Below are 18,908 nucleotides of genomic sequence, written 5' to 3' on the forward strand. Positions count from 1 at the left end.
CTCCAAACATAACGATGGTCATTATGGCCAAACAGTTCTGTTTTTGTTTCATCAGACCAGAGAACAGTTCTCCAAAAAGTACGATATTTGTCCCCGTGTGCAGTTGCAAACCGTAGTCTGGCTTTTTTATGGCGGTTTTGGAGCAGTGGCTTCTTCCTTTTGAGTGGCCTTTCAGGTTATGTCGATATAAGACTCGTTTTACTGTGGATATAGATACTTTTGTACCTGTTTCCTCCAGCATCTTCACAAGGTCCTTTGCTGTAGTTCTGCGATTGATTTGCACTTTTCACACCAAAGTACGTTCATCTCTAGGAGACAGAACGCGTCTCCTTCCTGAGCGGTATGACGGCTGCGTGGTCCCATGGTGTTTATACTTGCGTACTATTGTTTGTACAAATGAACGTGGTACCTTCAGGCTTTGGAAATTGCTCCCAATGATGAACCAGACTTGTGGAGGTCAACAATTCTTTTTCTGAGGTCTTGGCTGACTTCTTTTTGATTTTCCCATGATGTCAAGCAAAGAGGCACTGAGTTTGAAGGTAGGCCTTGAAATACATCCACAGGTACACCTCCAATTAGCTCAAATGATGTCAATTAGCCTATCAGAAGCTTCTAAAGCCATGACATCATTTTCTGGAATTTTCCAAGCTGTTTAAAGGCACAGTCAACTTAGTGTATGTAAACTTCTGACCCACTGGAATTTTTATACAGTGAAATAATCTGTCTGTAAACAATTGTTGGGAAGATTACTTGTGTCATGCACAAAGTAGATGTCCTAACCGACTTGCCAAAACTATAGTTTGTTAACAAGAAATGTGTGGAGTGGTTGAAAAACGAGTTTTAATGACTCCAACCTAAGTCTATGTAAACTTCCGACTTCAACTGTACAGGCCCGTCTGAAGTTTGCCAATGAACATCTGAATGATTCAGAGGAGAACTGGGTGAAAGTGTTGTGGTAAGATGAGACCAAAATCGAGCTCTTTGGCATCAACTCAACTCGCCGTGTTTGGAGGAGGAGGAATGCTGCCTATGACCCCAAGAACACCATCCCCACCGTCAAACATGGAGGTGGAAACATTATGCTTTGGGGGTGTTTTTCTGCTAAGGGGACAGGACCACTTCACCGCATCAAAGGGACGATGGATGAGGCCATGTACCGTCAAATCTTGGGTGAGAACCTCCTTCCCTCAGCCAGGGCATTGAAAATGGGTCATGGATGGGTATTCCAGCATGACAATGACCCAAAACACACGGCCAAGGCAACAAAGGAGTGGCTCAAGAAGAAGCACATTAAGGTCCAGGAGTGGCCTAGCCAGTCTCCAGACCTTAATCCCATAGAAAATCTGTGGAGGGAGCTGAAGGTTCGAGTTGCCAAACGTCAGCCTCGAAACCTTAATGACTTGGAGAAGATCTGCAAAGAGGAGTGGGACAAAATCTCTCCTGAGATGTGTGCAAACCTGGTGGCCAACTACAAGAAACGTCTGACCTCTGTGATTGCCAACAAGGGTTTTGCCACCAAGTACTAAGTCATGTTTTGCAGAGGGGTCAAATACTTATTGCCCTCATTAACATGCCAATCAATTTCTAAAAAAATGTACATGCGTTTTTCTGGATTTTGTTGTTGTTATTCTGTCTTTCACTGTTCAAATAAACCTACCATTAAAATTATAGACTGATCATGTCTTTGTCAGTGGGCAAACGTACAAAATCAGCAGGGGATCAAATACTTTTTTCCCTCACTGTATATATCTATAAATCTATGTTATGGACTTATTTGTTGTCTGTAAACTGGCTCCAGAATTGGGGGGTTGGTGGTAGCTACAGTGGATGTTATACATCTCCATGGGCATGAGGTGAAGTCTAAAGAGTCCAGTACAGAGACAATAGTGATCCTGACAAATCAGATGGTGACCTGTGTGGAGCGCCTTGTCTCTGACCCCACCTCTTAACATCCGCTGTGACACCATTAGATGAGGAGATTACACCATTAGCCAAGATATGGATACAAGATCAGCTTTCAGGCCTAAGTGGGCTGATATGGTCAAGCACAGTTTGAGGAGAGAGGAAGTGGACTATGCCTCTATCCCTCCCACCATCTCAGCCTCCCTGTTGCCTCTATCCCTCCCACCATCTCAGCCTCCCTGTTGCCTCTATCCCTCCCACCATCTCAGCCTCCCTGTTGCCTCTATCCCTCCCACCATCTCAGCCTCCCTGTTGCCTCTATCCCTCCCACCATCTCAGCCTCCCTGTTGCCTCTATCCCTCCCACCATCTCAGCCTCCCTGTTGCCTCTATCCCTCCCACCATCTCAGCCTCCCTGTTGCCTCTATGCCTCCCACCATCTCAGCCTCCTTGTTGCCTCTATCCCTCCCACCATCTCAGCCTCCCTGTTGCCTCTATCCCTCCCACCATCTCAGCCTCCCTGTTGCCTCTATCCCTCCCACCATCTCAGCCTCCCTGTTGCCTCTATCCCTCCCACCATCTCAGCCTCCCTGTTGCCTCTATCCCTCCCACCATCTCAGCCTCCCTGTTGCCTCTATCCCTCCCACCATTTCAGCCTCCCTGTTGCCTCTATCCCTCCCACCATCTCAGCCTCCCTGCTGCCTCTATCCCTTCCACCATCTCAGCCTCCCTGCTGCCTCTATCCCTTCCACCATCTCAGCCTCCCTGCTGCCTCTTCCCTCTGTCCCTCTCATCCATCCTTCCTTCCCTCCCATCCATCTTATCTACCTGCCACAACCCACCCACAGATCGTTGCCCATAGGGGAGGCTACTGGCACAGGTGCTTCATTAAGTGGGCTTGTGAGCCATGCAGCGCTTCTTCCCGTCCAGCCTCCTCGTGCCCCCCCCCCCCCCCCCCCCCCACCTCCCTCTCCCACTCTCCTCCCTTTTGTTTAAGTGAAGCAGAAAATTACACTGGATGAGAAAGTCACCATCATTACCGGTTCTCTCCCACTCTTGAACATGCCTAACAAGACACTCACACAGCCAGAAGATAATGAAGCTTATTTTCTTCTCCTGATTGTTTGTGTTATTATGCCCTGTGGGGACAAGCAGGGTTGAGATATGATGTATTTGTGTCTGAATGTGCATCGGGTTTTAAGACCCTGTCACAGGTCGGATATAAAACATGAAAATGTTTTGAGAGTAACAGTTGGTCAGGTACTCCAGTGAGTGGTCTGATGCAGAAAGGAAAGAGTGAGATTCTCACAGCACAAAAATGCTGTGGTTTTTGGTAATTACATATCCATCTCCATATTTAGATCTGTCAAATTGCGGTTAGACTGGAGAGAATTGGTCTCAATAAACGTATCTAGAAGCCCCACAGTGAATTTACTTTAGGTCAGTTACTTGAGATGCTAACGGTGATGAGCTAAGCTATTTTAGCATTGAGCTGGTGTTCAGCCAGGTTGAGTCACTGTGTGTATGAGTTAGCATTAGTCTAGCCCCTATCAGATAGCAGCTCTGATTGCCAGTAGCACGTTACCGTAGCGCTAACGCTGGCCCAGTGTTACAGTCCGTCAGCAGAGTTGGGCTTTGGGAAGAGAGGCGATCGGTCTTCCCCTCTGACTCTGGTGAACATGATATATGAGCTAGACCCTTGGCATACAGACAGATTGTCCCCTCAGCAATACCCTGCAAGAGGTGTTAGACTGGCAGGAGCTGGCAGAGATTAAGTTACGACACGACACACACATACGCACATGCTTACTGTATTTACTCAGACACACATTGTACTTACAAAGAAAACATGTACTACAAATTTTAAACCACATTTTCTCAGTCAAACATTCTCGCACCCATGCATACACACTCAAACACACTGTGTACCCACTTCCTTGCTCGGTCAAACTCACTCAAAAACACCAAACACTCTCATACACTCACCTGACCAAGTCACTCATCTGACAAACAGGCTCAGTATACTTGGCTTTCACAGTCATGTAAACAAATCTGGTTGATTGGTTGGTTCTGCTCACCTTGTTAGTCTCTGAGGCCTGTTGCATTATCCTACCTGTCTCTGCAGCTAGGCAATTAGTGTCACCAGATCTGTTCCCATATTTGCAACCAGAGATAAATTATGTTTACATCTGTTTGATCCCAACCTTTTTTCTCCTTGCTGCCCCAAAGAAAGAGGCCGCCTGTATCCAGAGCACAACGCCAGTGAATACATTTGAATACACCTGTATTTTAAGCCAGGAACTCCACTTAAACTAATCTCTCAGTATGGTGCCAAATACTGTTTTATTTGAGGTCTTAGCATGTTATAAGGGAGGGGCGGCAGGTAGCTTAGTGGTTAAGAGTTTTGTGCCAGTAACCGAAAGGTCGCTGGTTCTAATCCCCGAGCAGACTAGGTGAAAAATCTGTCGATGTGCCCTTGAGCAAGGCACTTAACCCTAATTGCTCCTGTAAGTCGTTCTGGATAAGAGCGTCTGCTAAATGACTAAAATGTAAAGTAATTGGGAGAGGGGTTTTGGCCTGTGGATTAAGGTGCAGGGTTAACTATATCAGATGCCATTGTGGGGCTAAAAGGAGTTGGGTGCTAACTGCCAAGATATAGTTCACTTCCACAAAGCTGCTGAGGCCTAGGTTTGAATGAGGAAGTTTCGATATCACAGAAATGTAATCTTCCAATAATGACAAGGCAGCACTCAGCTGAAGGAGAAGGGAAAACATTAAGTGCTAGATGTCCATGTACCCTGAAGAAAACCACATGCCTTACAAGAAATTAACCGCGCTAACGGAAATGTACTGTATCTGAACTGAGATGCAAGCTCTGAAATTAGCTAGAGCCCTCAGGCTTTCTTCCAGGCTTTACGCCTTTGAAGGAAATGAACTCTAACTGAATGGTGCCATCTCTGATGATACTGAGGTGCATTAAGTCTCTGAAAGGTCTAGTCATACTAAATTACGGTTACCATGTGAAAGCTACTCTCTTTGTTTTTCTCAAATAAGAGATATTAAATATCTGCTGTCTTGAGGTGTCTGGGGAAATCAATATCTAACAGTCATTCTCTGAAGCTTTTTTACTAGGAAGTGTGTGTCTGTGTGTATATGTACAACCTGGATGGATGGATAGATAAATACAGCCTTATTCTAAAATGGATTTGGTTTTTTTCCCCCTCATCAATCTACACACACTACCTCATAATGACAAAGCAAATGTATTACAAATAAAAAATTGAAATATTACATTTACATAGGTATTCAGACCATTTACTCAGTACTTTGTTGAAGCACCTTTGGCAGTGATTACAGCCTCAAGTCTTCTTGGGTATGACTCTACAAGCTTGGCACACCTGTATTTGGGGAGTTTCTCCCATTCTTCTCTGCAGATCCTCTCAAGCTCTGTCAGGTTGGATGGGGAGCGTCGCTGCACAGCTATTTTCAGGTCTCTCTCGAGATGTTCGATCGTGTTCAAGTCCGGACTCTGGCTGGGCCACTTAAGGACGTTCAGAGACTTGTCCCGAAGCCACTCCTGCGTTGTCTTGGCTGTGTGCTTAGGGTCGTTGTCCTGTTGGAAGGTAAACCTTCGCCCCAGTCTAAGGTCCTTAGCGCTCTGGAGCAGGTTTTCATCAAGAATCTCGCTGTACTTTTCTCCGTTCATCTTTCCCTCGATCCTGACTAGTCTCCCAGTCCCTGCCTCCGAAAAACATCCTGTCTGGCCACTCTACCATAAAGGCCTGATTGGTGGAGTGCTGCAGATATGGTTGTCCTTCTGGAAGATTCTCCCATCTCCACAGAGGAACTCTGGAGCTCTGGCAGAGTGACCATCGGGTTCTTGGTCACCTCCCTAACCAAGGCCCTTCTCCCCCGATTGCTCAGTTTGGCCGGGCAGCCAGCTCTAGGAAGAGTCTTGGTGGTTCCAAACTTCTTCCATTTCAGAATGATGGAGGCCACTGTGTTCTTGGGGACCTTCAATGCTGCAGAAGGTTTGTGGTACCCTTACCCAGATATGTTCCTCGACACAATCCTGTCTCGGAGCTCTACGGACAATTCCTTCGACCTAATTGCTTGTTTTTTTTTCTGACATGCACTGTCAACTGTGGGACATTTTATATAGACAGGTGTGTGCCTTTCCAAATAATGTCCAATCAATTGAATTTACCACAGGTGGACTACAATCAAGTTGTAGAAACATCTCAAGGGTGATCAATGGAAACAGGATGCACCTGAGCTCAATTTCTAGTCTCATAGCAAAGCGTTTGAATACTTATATAAACCTGTTTTCACTTTGTCATTATGGGGTATTGTGTGTAATCCATTTTAGAATAAGGCTGTAACGTAACAAAATGTGGGAAAAGTCAAGGAGTCTGAATTCTTTCCGAATGCACTGTGTGTGTGTGTGTGTGTGTGTGTGTGTGTGTGTCTATCTAGTACCAGTCAAAAGTTTGGACACACCTATCATTCCAGGGTTTTTCTTTATTTTTACAATTTTCTACATTGTAGAGTAATAGTGAAGACATCAAAACTATGAAATAACACATGGAATTATGTAGTAACCAAGAAAGTGTTAAACAAAACAAATATATTTTATATTTGAGATTCTTGAAATAGCCACCCTTTGCCTTGATGACCGCTTTGCACAATCTTGGCATTCTCTCATCCAGCTTCATTAGGTATTCACCAGGAATGCTTTTCCGACAGTCTTGAAGAAGTTCCCACATATGCTGAGCACATGTTGGCTGCTTTTCCTTCACTCTGCAGTCCAACTCATCCCAAACCATCTAAATTGGGTTGAGGTCGGATGATTGTAGAGGCCAGGTCATCTGATGCAGCACTCATCACTTTCCTTGGTCAAATAGTCCTTACACAGCCTGGAGGTGTATTGGGTCATTGTCCTGTTGAAAAACAAATAATAGTCCCACTAAGCGCAAACCAGATGGGATGGCGTATCGCTGCAGAATACTGTGGTAGCCATGCTGGTTAAGTATGCCTTGAATTCTAAATAAATCACTGACAGTGTCACCAGCAAAGCACCCCCACACAATAACACCTCCTCCTCCATGCTTCATGGTGGGAACATTTACATTTACATTTTAGTCATTTAGCAGACGCTCTTATCCAGAGCGACTTAGTTAGTGATTGCATACATTTTCATACTGGCCCCCCGTGGGAAACGAACCCACAACCCTAGCGTTACAATCGCCATGCTCTACCAACTGAGCTACAGGGGACTACATGTGGAGATCATCCGTTCACTTACTCTGCGTCTCACAAAGACAGTGGTTGGAACCAAAAATCTCAAATTTGGACTCATCAGACCAAAGGACAGATTTCCACCGGTCTAATGTCCATTGCTTGTGTTTCTTGGCCCAAGCAAGTCTTTTCTTCATATTGGTGTCCTTTAGTAGTGGTTTCTTTGCAGCAATTTGACCATGAAGGCCTGATTCACACAGTCTCCTCTGAATAGTTGATGTTGAGATGTCTGTTACTTGAACTCTGTGAAGCATTTATTTGGGCTGCAATTTCTGAGGCTGGTAATTCTAATGAACTTATCCTCTGCAGCAGAGGTAACTCTGGGTCTTCCTTTCCTGTGGCGGTCCTCATGAGAGCCAGTTTCATCATAGCGCTTGATGGTTTTTGCGACTGCACTTGAAGAAAAGTTCAAAGTTCTTGAAGTGTTCTGTATTGACTGACCTTCATGTCTTAAAGTAATGATGGACTGTCGTTTCTCTTTGCTTATTTGAGCTGTTCTTGCCTTAATATGGAGTTGATCTTTTACCAAATAGGGCTATCTTCTGTATACCACCCCTACCTTGTCACAACATAACTGATTGGCTCAAACGCATTAAGAAGGAAAGAAATTCCACAAATTAACTTTTATCAAGGCACACCTGTTAACTGAAATGCATTCTACCTCATGAAGCTGGTTGAGAGAATGCCAAGAGTGTGCAAAGCTGTCATCAAGGCAAAGGGTGGCTACTTTGAAGAATCTCAAATATAAAATGCACTGCTCAAAAAAATAAAGGGAACACTAAAATAACACATCCTAGATCTGAATGAATGAAATAATCTTATTAAATACTTTTTTCTTTACATAGTTGAATGTGCTGACAACAAAATCACACAAATTATCAATGGAAATCAAATGTATCAACCCATGGAGGTCTGGATTTGCAGTCACCCTCAAAATTTAAGTGGAAAACCACACTACAGGCTGATCCAACTTTGATGTAATGTCCTTAAAACAAGTGAAAATGAGGCTCAGTAGTGTGTGTGGCCTCCACGTGCCTGTATGACCTCCCTACAACGCCTGGGCATGCTCCTGATGAGGTGGCGGATGGTCTCCTGAGGGATCTCCTCCCAGACCTGGACTAAAGCATCCGCCAACTCCTGGACAGTCTGTGGTGCAACGTGGCGTTGGTGGATGGAGCGAGACATGATGTCCCAGATGTGCTCAATTGGATTCAGGTCTGGGGAACGGGCGGTCCATAGCATCAATGCCTTCCTCTTGCAGGAACTGCTGACACACTCCAGCCACATGAGGTCTAGCATTGTCTTGCATTAGGAGGAACCCAGGGCCAACCGCACCAGCATATGGTCTCACAAGGGGTCTGAGGATCTCATCTCGGTACCTAATGGCAGTCAGGCTACCTCTGGCGAGCACATGGAGGGCTGTGCGGCCCCCCAAAGAAATGCCACCCCACACCATGACTGACCCACCGCCAAACCGGTCATGCTGGAGGATGTTGCAGGCAGCAGAACGTTCTCCACGGCGTCTCCAGACTCTGTCACGTCTGTCACATGTGCTCAGTGTGAACCTGCTTTCATCTGTGAAGAGCACAGGGCGCCAGTGGCGAATTTGCCAATCTTGGTGTTCTCTGGCAAATGCCAAACGTCCTGCACGGTGTTGGGCTGTAAGCACAACCCCCACCTGTGGACGTCGGGCCCTCATACCACCCTCATGGAGTCTGTTTCTGACCGTTTGAGCAGACACATGCACATTTGTGGCCTGCTGGAGGTCATTTTGCAGGGCTCTGGCAGTGCTCCTCCTGCTCCTCCTTGCACAAAGGCGGCGGTAGCAGTCCTGCTGCTGGGTTGTTGCCCTCCTACGGCCTCCTCCGTCTCCTGATGTACTGGCCTGTCTCCTGGTAGCGCCTCCATGCTCTGGACACTACGCTGACAGACACAGCAAACCTTTTTGCCACAGCTCCCATTGATGTGCCATCCTGGATGAGCTGCACTACCTGAGCCACTTGTGTGGGTTGTAGACTCCGTCTCATGCTACCACTAGAGTGAAAGCACTGCCAGCATTCAAAAGTGACCAAAACATCAGCCAGGAAGCATAGGAACTGAGAAGTGGTCTGTGGTCACCACCTGCAAAACCAGTCCTTTATTGGGGGTGTCTTGCTAATTGCCTATAATTTCCACCTGTTATCTATTCCATTTGCACAACAGCATGTGAAATGTATTGTCAATCAGTGTTGCTTCCTAAGTGGACAGTTTGATTTCACAGAAGTGTGATTGACTTGGAGTTACATTGTGTTGTTTAAGTGTTCCCTTTATTTTTTTGAGCAGTGTATATTTTGATTTGTTTAACACTTGTTTGGTTACTACATTATTCCATATGTGTTATTTCATAGTTTTGATGTCATCAGTATTATTCCACAATGCCTCAGTGTGTCTGTGCACTAATATCCACCAGGCCTCCCCCTGTATTTCTCTCTCGCTCTCTCTGCATTCTAAATTGATGTGAAAGTCCCCCCCCCTCTAATGGGTTTCTCCTCCTCCACCTGCCTTCTGTCTGTCATGGTAGTTGCACCTGGGGGACCTACACACACAATTGTGCCTCAAACTCTCTGCTAGAGAAAATCTGTTTATAACAAGACTTACAGGGTTGATATTGTAGGGTGGGTCACCTCTCCCCTGATTTTAACCTGGCACTCTTCTTCCTTCTCTTCTTCTCTCCCTTCAGTATTGCCATGGCGACCAAGGAGAACATGACATCCCAGAGAGGGCTGTTGAAGTCCATACAGAGCAGGGTCAACACTCTGGCCAGTATCCTTTACAACACCAAGCAAACCTTATGAACATTGGAGATTCTGCATTAAACATAATGTTTTTTTGTCCTGGACTAGGCTTAATCAGTGTCTGGGAAGCCAACCCTATGTTCATGTCTGTGTGAGAAAGAACAAATTCACATGAGAACAAATTCACATAAGAATGAACAAATTCACAAATATACCTTATTTTGCCTTTTAATCAGACAAGAAATTCTGGAGATTAACTTTTATTAGATTATAATTGTCTTTTAATGCCACCTAGTAGACACTTTTATCCAAAGCAATTTACAGAATTTGTAAGTCGCTCTGGATAAGAGCGTCTGCTAAATGATGTAAATGTAAGTGAATACATATTAAGTGATCCCTGCAGGAACTGAACCCACGACCTTGGCATTGTTAGTGCTAAACTCTTACTCATTAGGCTTCCTATTTACCATACTATTATCTCTTGTGAGCTGCAACCAGACAATGAAGTGCCTGTCAGTTCACATTACGCATCCTAACTGTTTAAAAGGCACACTGAGCATGTTTCAATTAAAAAGCTTTATCTCAGTCTGAGGCTACAAAGACATCCTCCAGTGATCTTCAAACGTTTCCTGTTGAAAGTGATATCCCAAGTATAAATACAGTAAAGTAAACGCACTAAAGGGGTAAAAAAAAAAGTTTTTAGACACAACTGCAAACTTCAAGGAGTAGGGCGTTCAATCAGTTGGTCTGATGGGAATTTGTGATGTCATCTGCCTCCCCCTTGCTTGAGGAACAATAAAGAAAAAGAGGAACAAAAGAGAAGGCCCCCTCCCTTGTGCTATGTCATGACACACCTGGACCACCTATTGAGATGTGCCTTTTGTTAAGTAAATCAGGTGTTAAATGAGGTGAAAAGGAGACTGGAGTGCTACTTTAATGGGGGCCTGATTCTGTCTGGTCTCTTCTCTTTGCTCTGAGAGCATTGTTATCAGGCCTTCCGGCCGGATGATTCAACATCTTCCTCACATGGGGCACCAGCCTCTGGAGGGAAAAACTATTGATTCTAAGGAAATATCTGAGCATGCTGAGCAATCTGGTCCATTTAATTGTGGGGGGATTGAGGGGTTTAAATTGCTCCATTCCTCACTGCTGCTAGGGTTTGCTGTGAACAACATATAGGATCATATTTCACTTTGTTGTCAAAAGAGAAGATTTAGTTTCAGAGATACAGATGTATTTTTAGCAAAGACACCAGAAAAGCAGGCAGTTTGGCTTTTTAAAAATTATAATTCAGCAATAAGGCCTGGGTGGGGTGGGGTGTGGTATATGGCCAATCTACCATGGCTAAGGGCTGTTCTTAGGCACTACGTAACGCGCAGTGCCTTGATACAGCCCTTAGGCGCGGTAAGTCGCTCTGGATAAGAGCGTCTGCTAAATGACATAAATATAAAATATATATACCAAAAACCCCTGAGGTGCCGTATTTACATTTTAGTAGACGCTCTTATCCAGAGCGACTTACAGTTAGTGAGTGCATACATAATTTTTTCATACTGGCCCCCCGTGGGAATCGAACCCACAACCCTGGCGTTGCAAGCACCATGCTCTACCAACTGAGCTACATCCCTGCCAGCCATTCCCTCCCCTACCCTGGACGAATTGTGCGCCGCCCCATGGGTCTCCCGGTCGTGGCCGGCTACGACAGAGCCTGGATTCGAACCAGGATCTCTAGTGGCACTGCGATGCAGTGCCTTAGACCACTGCACCACTCGGGATACTTATTTCTGCTATAAACTGGTTGCCAACGTAATTAGAGCAGTAAAAATAAATGTTTTGTCATACCCGTGGTGTATGGTCTGATATAACACGGCTGTCAGCTAATTAGCATTCAGGGCTCGAACCACCCAGTTTATATTTCCAATTTAATGATTATCTGAACATTACTTGTAATAAGAGGTGGTTGGCACTTGGTTCTCTGTTTCCCTTAACTTCCTACTCCAGATCGTTTCCCAGCCATCAACAACCTCATCCAGCGAATCAACCTGCGAAAGAGGCGAGACTCCCTAATCCTGGGCGGAGTCATCGGCATCTGCACCATCCTCCTGCTGCTCTATGCCTTCCACTGATGACGGACAGACCTGTCGAACAATTGTTACTCTGCGTTTGTGACATCGGAATCAGAACTCTGGAGAATGTGCTTTAGTGATTGGAGGCTACTGAACAGACGGACAGACAGACGCCCCCTTGGCCCAATCGGTTAACAGGATTGATCGAAGCCAGCATTGACTACCTGATTTGTATTTAGCAGTGGGAGGGAAGGAGATGGGAGATGGAGCAGCAGCTTTTATTTTATTTTATTTTTTATCACAAGTTAATGTGCTGTTCAACTCTGGTTAAGGGAACAGAGACCAAATTTACTAACATGACTAGATTTTAAAGATATATATATATATATGAACACTTGCTTCAAGAAGGAGTTGAATGCTCTGAAGACAGATGGTGAAAACGAAAGCGAGACTGTTTGCTGTCTGTTGATTTCTCTGGTGGAAGGATTTTTAGTTGAATGGTCCTTTTTTTTAGTGACTGCAGATTCAGGAGGTTCATCCTCATGGGCTGTACAATGTGCATTATTAATAAATTATTCATTTACAGTATGTGATACTAGGCACTTATCATTTTATTTTTCAATGTATATTTTTTTAACTTGATGATTGAGAAATTGTGTTTTGCATTGAAGACCATTGATGGAACTCTAGTGCTGCAAGTACCGTTATTCTGTTGTGCTGCATGGATGACTTCATAATCACTGTAGTACTTTAAACAATGGCCACATACAGGTGTATGGTTAAACTAAAACTCTGAAAGACTTCTTTCATTACGTGTTTCCCTCTCGATTCTAAGATTCATCTACTTAGCTTAATATGCCACTTAGCAGACACTTATCCAAAGTAACTTACAGTACAGTGAGTGCATGCATACATTTTTCGTGTATGTGCTCCCCTGTGGTAATCGAACCCACGACCTTGGTGTTGCTAGCACCATGCTCTCACCAACTGAGCCACACAAGATCACCTAAAATCCAGAGATCTGTAAGAGTGATCAGCATTCAGGCTTCTTTGTGCTTCGTCATGATCTAGGACCGTATCCTGCTAAGGCCTACCTTGAGATAGTCAACAAACGTTAAGTCATACATTGATGTCAACTGAAAATCTGTGCTCCAATTTTAGTTCTGAACACAGATTTTATAAGTTATGATTCTGTTCTACCGTATGTGCCCATCGCAATACAGAACCTCAAACCTGTCTCCCCTTCTGCCTCACCTTATACTGCCTCCTGGAGAAGATAAAGTGGAGTATTAGTTCACAGGGAACTCCCAGTCAATGTTTGATGATACGAACTGAAAGGAGCTCACTGGAGATGTTTGTGTGAGCAGGGAGGTAGACACTCAGAGCAGAACTAAGCTAAGCGCTAACTAAGCTAACCACCAAGGGCTTGGCTGTAGTTTTGGATGGAAGCCTATCCTACTGTAGCTCAGAGAGCTGTGAGAAACACCAGTCTGTTTGTGTCTCACACTTTAAGCAGCTGTAGTAGAAACCATATTGAGATCAGAGTCTTAACAAAGGAAAGCTTCTGTTCAATAGTCTTGGCCAAACCCTCTGATCATTCTGGTTCATTCCCAGTAATCCCCACCCCAGTTCTAGGCTGAATAATCGGTTATTCGACTAACATTTAACATCCCTAACATAAATGTTGATTTGAAAGATGCTACAGTTGAAAGGAGTTTAGTTTTTCTAGCTTGAAATTGTCAGTGGCATTTTAAGTGGTTTTACAGTGGAAGAGGCTGCAGATGTTACAGTAAACAAGGCTGCAGCAGCTAGATTACTGTTGGAGAAATCAGGTGCTCTGACATGAATTCACTCTGACAGAATCTGAGTCACCCACACTCACTCCCTCAGACCTCTGTTTTGTAAAACTGTGTGTGCACCTGCCTGCTTGTGACAAGTGTGTGTGTCATGACAGCCACACTGCAGGGGAGATATAACTGCAGTCTGTGGGGGTTGAAGGATTCCCCCCAGGACTCTACAGGAACCTGTCATGACTCCCCTGTCATCTCCATAGCCAACTACCAAGTTTTTAATTAATGACCTCGTCTTTCTGTCTGTCACACCTTACATATCACCATTTATCATCTGGTAACTAGACAAGGACGTTTTAGTCACAGTTGATTTACATTTTCTCAGTTGACTGTGAAATATTGAAGTTTGTTATTGGTATAGCTACATGAAGTGGGATTACCTAAAAATATTCCAAGTACACCAATTTCCCCCTTTTTCATATGATGTCACTATCCACTTTATTCCTTTCATTCTTCATTCATTCTCCCTCACGACGCCAGGACAGCGGAGTCACTGACCACCTTCCGGAGACACTTGAAACCATACCTCATTAAGGAATAACTGGGATAGTATAAAAGTAATCCTTCTACCCACCCCACCCCCTCAAAATTTAAACAAAAAAAAATGTGTGAAGTGGTTGTCCCACTGGCTATCTTAAGGTGAATGCACCAATTTGTAAGTCGCTCTGGATAAGAGCGTCTGCTAAATGACGTAAATGTAATTCTTTATCACTATTTTCAGGTTTCTCGCTCTTCTCTGAGGGCAAATGGGGGACTGTATTTTGGCATCTGAATGCAGTACTGCTGTTGGTCTATAACTGGTTCAGCAAACATCCTTACAGTAAACACAACTAGCCTACTCTGGTGCTACAGTGTAGCACTCCTGAATATTTCAGATCCTTTGGTCTGGTTTGAAGATCACTGGAGCAGAACTAAGTATTGTGTACTTTCACTGTGACTCAAGTTCTTCCACAAAGAAGTAGAAAGTAAGTGAGTGTAAAAGGCTGATTCTAGCATAGCACACAGATGCAATACACAGGAGGGAATCTAATGAGGTATAGGAGAACCACAAACAAGAAAGAAGTAAAGGTGGCATCAACAAAAAACACTTTGAGAAATAAGCAAACATTTTGTTTTTGTGGTTCCATAGACCTTTCAAGCACACTTGACTTGCGAGGCTCGTTCTATTTATGATTTCATCCCCATGGTAAGTTTTTCAGCGCAGCAGTACAGTTGAAGTCGGAAGTTTACATACACTTAGGTTGGAGTCATTAAAACTTGTTTTTCAATCACTCCACAAATTTCTTGTTAACAAACTATAGTTATGGCAAGTCGGTTAGGACATCTACTTTGTGCATGACACAAGTAATTTTTCCAAGAATTGTTTACAGACAGATTATTTAACTTATTATTCACTGTATCACAATTCCAGTGGGTCAGAAGTTTACATACACTAAGTTGACTGTGCCTTTAAACAGCTTGGAAAGTTCCAGAAAATGATGTCATGGCTTTAGAAGCTTCTGATAGGCTAATTGACATCATTTGAGTCAATTGGAGGTGTACCTGTGGATGTATTTCAAGGCCTACCTTCAAACTCAGTGCCTCTTTGCTTGACATCCTGGGAAAATCAAAAGAAATCAGCCAAGACCTCAGAATTTTTTTTGTAGACCTCCACAAGTCTGGTTCATCCTTGGGAACAATTTCCAAACGCCTGAAGGTCCACGTTAATCTGTACAAACAATAGTACGCGAGTATAAACACCATGGGACCACACAGCCATCATACCGCTCAGGAAGGAGACGCGTTCTGCCTCCTAGAGATGAACGTACTTTGGTGCGGAAAGTGCAAATCAATCCCAGAACAACAGCAAAGGACCTTGTGAAGATGCTGGAGGAAACAGGTACAAATGGATCTATATCCACAGTAAAACGAGTCCTATATCGACATAACCTGAAAGGCCGCTCAGCAAGGAAGAAGCCACTGCTCCAAAACCGCCATAAAAAAGCCAGACTACGGTTTGCAACTGCACATGGGGACAAAGATCTTACTTTTTGGAGAAATGTCCTCTGGTCTGATGAAACAAAAATATAACTGTTTGGCCATAATGACCATCGTTATGTTTGGAGGAAAAAGGGGGTTGCTTGCAAGCCGAAGAACACCATCCCAACCGTGAAGCATGATGCTGTGGGGTGCTTTGCTGCAGGAGGGACTGGTGCACTTCACAAAATAGATGGCATCATGAGGAAGGAAAATTATGTGGATATATTGAAGCAACATCTCAAGACATCAGTCAGGAAGTTAAAGCTTGGTCGCAAATGTGTCTTCCAAATGGACAATGACCCCAAGCATACTTCCAAAGTTGTGGCAAAATGGCTTAAGGACAACAGTCAAGGTATTGGAGTGGCCATCACAAAGCCCTGACCTCAATCCTATAGAAAATGTGTGGGCAAAACTGAAAAAGCGTGTGCGAGCAAGGAGGCCTACAAACCTGACTCAGTTACACCAGCTCTGTCAGGAGGAATGGGCCAAAATTCACCCAACTTATTGTGGGAAGCTTGTGGAAGGCTACCCGAAACGTTTTACCCAAATTAAACAATTTAAAGGCAATGATACCAAATACTAATTGAGTGTATGTAAACTTCTGACCCATTGGGAATGTGATGAAAGAAATAAAAGCTGAAATAAATCATTCTCTCTACTATTATTCTGACATTTCACATTCTTAAAATAAAGTGGTGATCCTAACTGACCTAAGACAGGGAATTCTTACTATGATTAAATGTCAGGAATTGTGAAAAACTGAGTTTAAATGTATTGGGCTAAGGTGTATGTAAACTTCCTACTTCAACTGTGTATACCAAGGGGCTACTGCTGTAGCTAAAGAGACCCAATCTTATTCTGTAATAATCAATAAAAAATACTTATAAAAATGTTAATTCCATGTATTATTTGTTTGTGCTGACTGTGCTTTTGGGTTTTCTGAGAGAACTGGAGGTGTGTGTCGGTGCGTGAGTATTCTGTTATCCGTTGTGTGTGTGTGAGAGAGGAAAAGGAGTGAAGTAGTCCAAGGGTGTGTGTGTGCTAACATGAGGGTTTAGCTCCACACCTTTCCCTGTTCCAGACAGGAACATTAACTTTGATCATTATGTCAGTGGAGCTGCTGCTGCTTTACTCCAGACGCCACTTTAAAAGGCAGGTTGTCTGACCCTTTACACCTCTAGCATCTCAGTGCTAGAGGGGTCACTGCAGACCCTGGTTCGATTCCAGGCTGTATCACAATCCGGCCGTGATTGGGAGTCCCATAGGGCGGCGCACAATTGGCCCAGCGTCCTCTGGGGTAGGCCGTCATTGTAAATAAGAATTTGTTCGTAACTGACTTGCCTAGTTAAAAAAAGGTAAAATAAAATACTCAGTAGTTTTCCCCCTAGACTATTCCTCTATGTCATACTCTGTACATACACAAGCACAAACACACATCGATCAACGCTATCCCAACCAACATAAATCAGTCCAACTCACCATAGACCATGCATTGTAATGTTTATTCCAGACATGTAGAATGTTCACAACATAGAGGGGGGAAAATCAGGACATAAAAAAATAGACATTAATTGAAAGTCACTGTTTTACTGACACAGAACAGCACGTATATATCTCACAGCAGAAAGACTGTCAGGGAAGTATGTGTTGGAAAAGTGTGGAAGGTGAGTGTGGTATTTCATGTGATAACAGAGAAATTACCATACAAATTTGTCTTATGGGAATTAAGTTGAATTTTGGGTTTTCAATGGCAGACTGAGTCACTGAAACTCTCCTGCTTGATTGGGGTCTCTCTCTCTCTCTCTGCCATTTGCTCTTACTGTATGACATAAAAGCAGCCATCTACTTTCTCCCCCCCAAGATAGTTTTCTAAAAGCCCTTTAGGTGTGTGTGGGAAGTTAGTTTGTGCATGCCTGTTGCCCAGAGATAAACATTAGAGCTCTTTAGACAGGGATGTCTCTTCAGCCCATCTGTCCAGTGAAGCACACTGTGGCTGCAGGAGCTTCCTACTGTACAATATAACTTATATAGCAACATAAACTTGCTGCCCTTTTGGTTATCATACCCAAAGATGTACTGTCATGAGTTCAGTGCCTTTAAACATCATGACCATGTTGAGTCATTCACCAGCTGTGGTCCTATTTCTATTTGTTGTTTCTAGAAATACAGTACAGATGCCAAAAATGTTAACATTATATTGTCAAGAGAGTTTCCAGGTTTTAATTGCTGTGACTTTCTGATTGGAAATGTTTTGTCAATGCTCGCTTTGGGTTAGATCTGGATTGACCAAGTGCTTTGCATGCTTATACAGGGGCAGTATTGGAATTAACCAATAGGTGTTCATAGTTTGAATCCTCTAAATGAGACCTCGAAAATGTTAATATGGTGACCTATTTCACCAATTACAGGTGCTTTATCAATCACTTTATATCTCTTTTAAGATTTTAAATTCAGGCCAGATAAATGCAATCAAATCATTATCATATCATTCTCTCTCTGGCCTCGTGTAGGAGGCCAGAGAGAGAATGATATGATAATGATTTGATTGCATTTATCTGCCAGGATAAGACAAGCAGTGGAACCATTGATAATCGCTAATGTCAACTTACAGTATTGAAATCAAATTGGAGTTGAAGAGAATGAGTTATGAGTAGTAATACAAACGTGAATGTAAGTCCAAACAAGGGTGTTATGAAGCATTATGTAGTGGTTATGAAGGTTTTATAAGAGGTGTTATGACCTTGCAGTAAACATCTGAAGCGTGTCAATATAACAGTCCTTTGTTGTGTTACCATAGTTGGATCTGAACAAACTGTGTGACTTATTCCAGATGGCATGGTGACACATTGGTGTGCTACAGTACATGTACAGAGATAACTGCTGCCAATCAATCAAACCTCAAAACAATGTTCCTTTAACGTTACAGCAGGTCCTTACAGTGACATACAAAAACCTGGGTACTGTTTAGCCCAAAGCATGCCTATATAATATTGCATATAT

The 18,908-nt window shown here is 43.6% G+C and overlaps 2 protein-coding genes across 3 annotated transcripts in view; one reads left to right on the top strand and one right to left on the bottom strand.

The window, feature by feature from the left end:
* The window catches only part of gosr1 (golgi SNAP receptor complex member 1), a 60,521-nt gene extending 47,894 nt beyond the window's left edge, over nt 1-12,627 (top strand). For both annotated transcript variants that reach the window (XM_084148176.1, XM_084148177.1), the window contains exons 8-9: nt 9,919-10,001; nt 11,975-12,627. In XM_084148176.1, the coding sequence (XP_084004302.1) occupies nt 9,919-10,001; nt 11,975-12,099 (208 nt within the window). In that variant the 3' untranslated portion in view covers nt 12,100-12,627. The remainder of the gene's footprint in view (nt 1-9,918; nt 10,002-11,974) is intronic.
* A 4,670-nt stretch (nt 12,628-17,297) lies between these two features.
* LOC311106158 (trafficking regulator of GLUT4 1-like) overlaps nt 17,298-18,908 on the bottom strand; it is a gene marked incomplete at both ends in the record, with an annotated part of 28,769 nt that continues 27,158 nt past the window's right edge. The window contains one exon of the mRNA XM_084148485.1: nt 17,298-17,317. Coding sequence (XP_084004611.1) covers nt 17,298-17,317 — 20 coding nt within the window. The remainder of the gene's footprint in view (nt 17,318-18,908) is intronic.

The sequence above is a fragment of the Coregonus lavaretus genome, assembly GCF_964263955.1.
Source record: "Coregonus lavaretus genome assembly, chromosome: 30".
Taxonomy (NCBI): Eukaryota; Metazoa; Chordata; class Actinopteri; order Salmoniformes; family Salmonidae; genus Coregonus; species Coregonus lavaretus.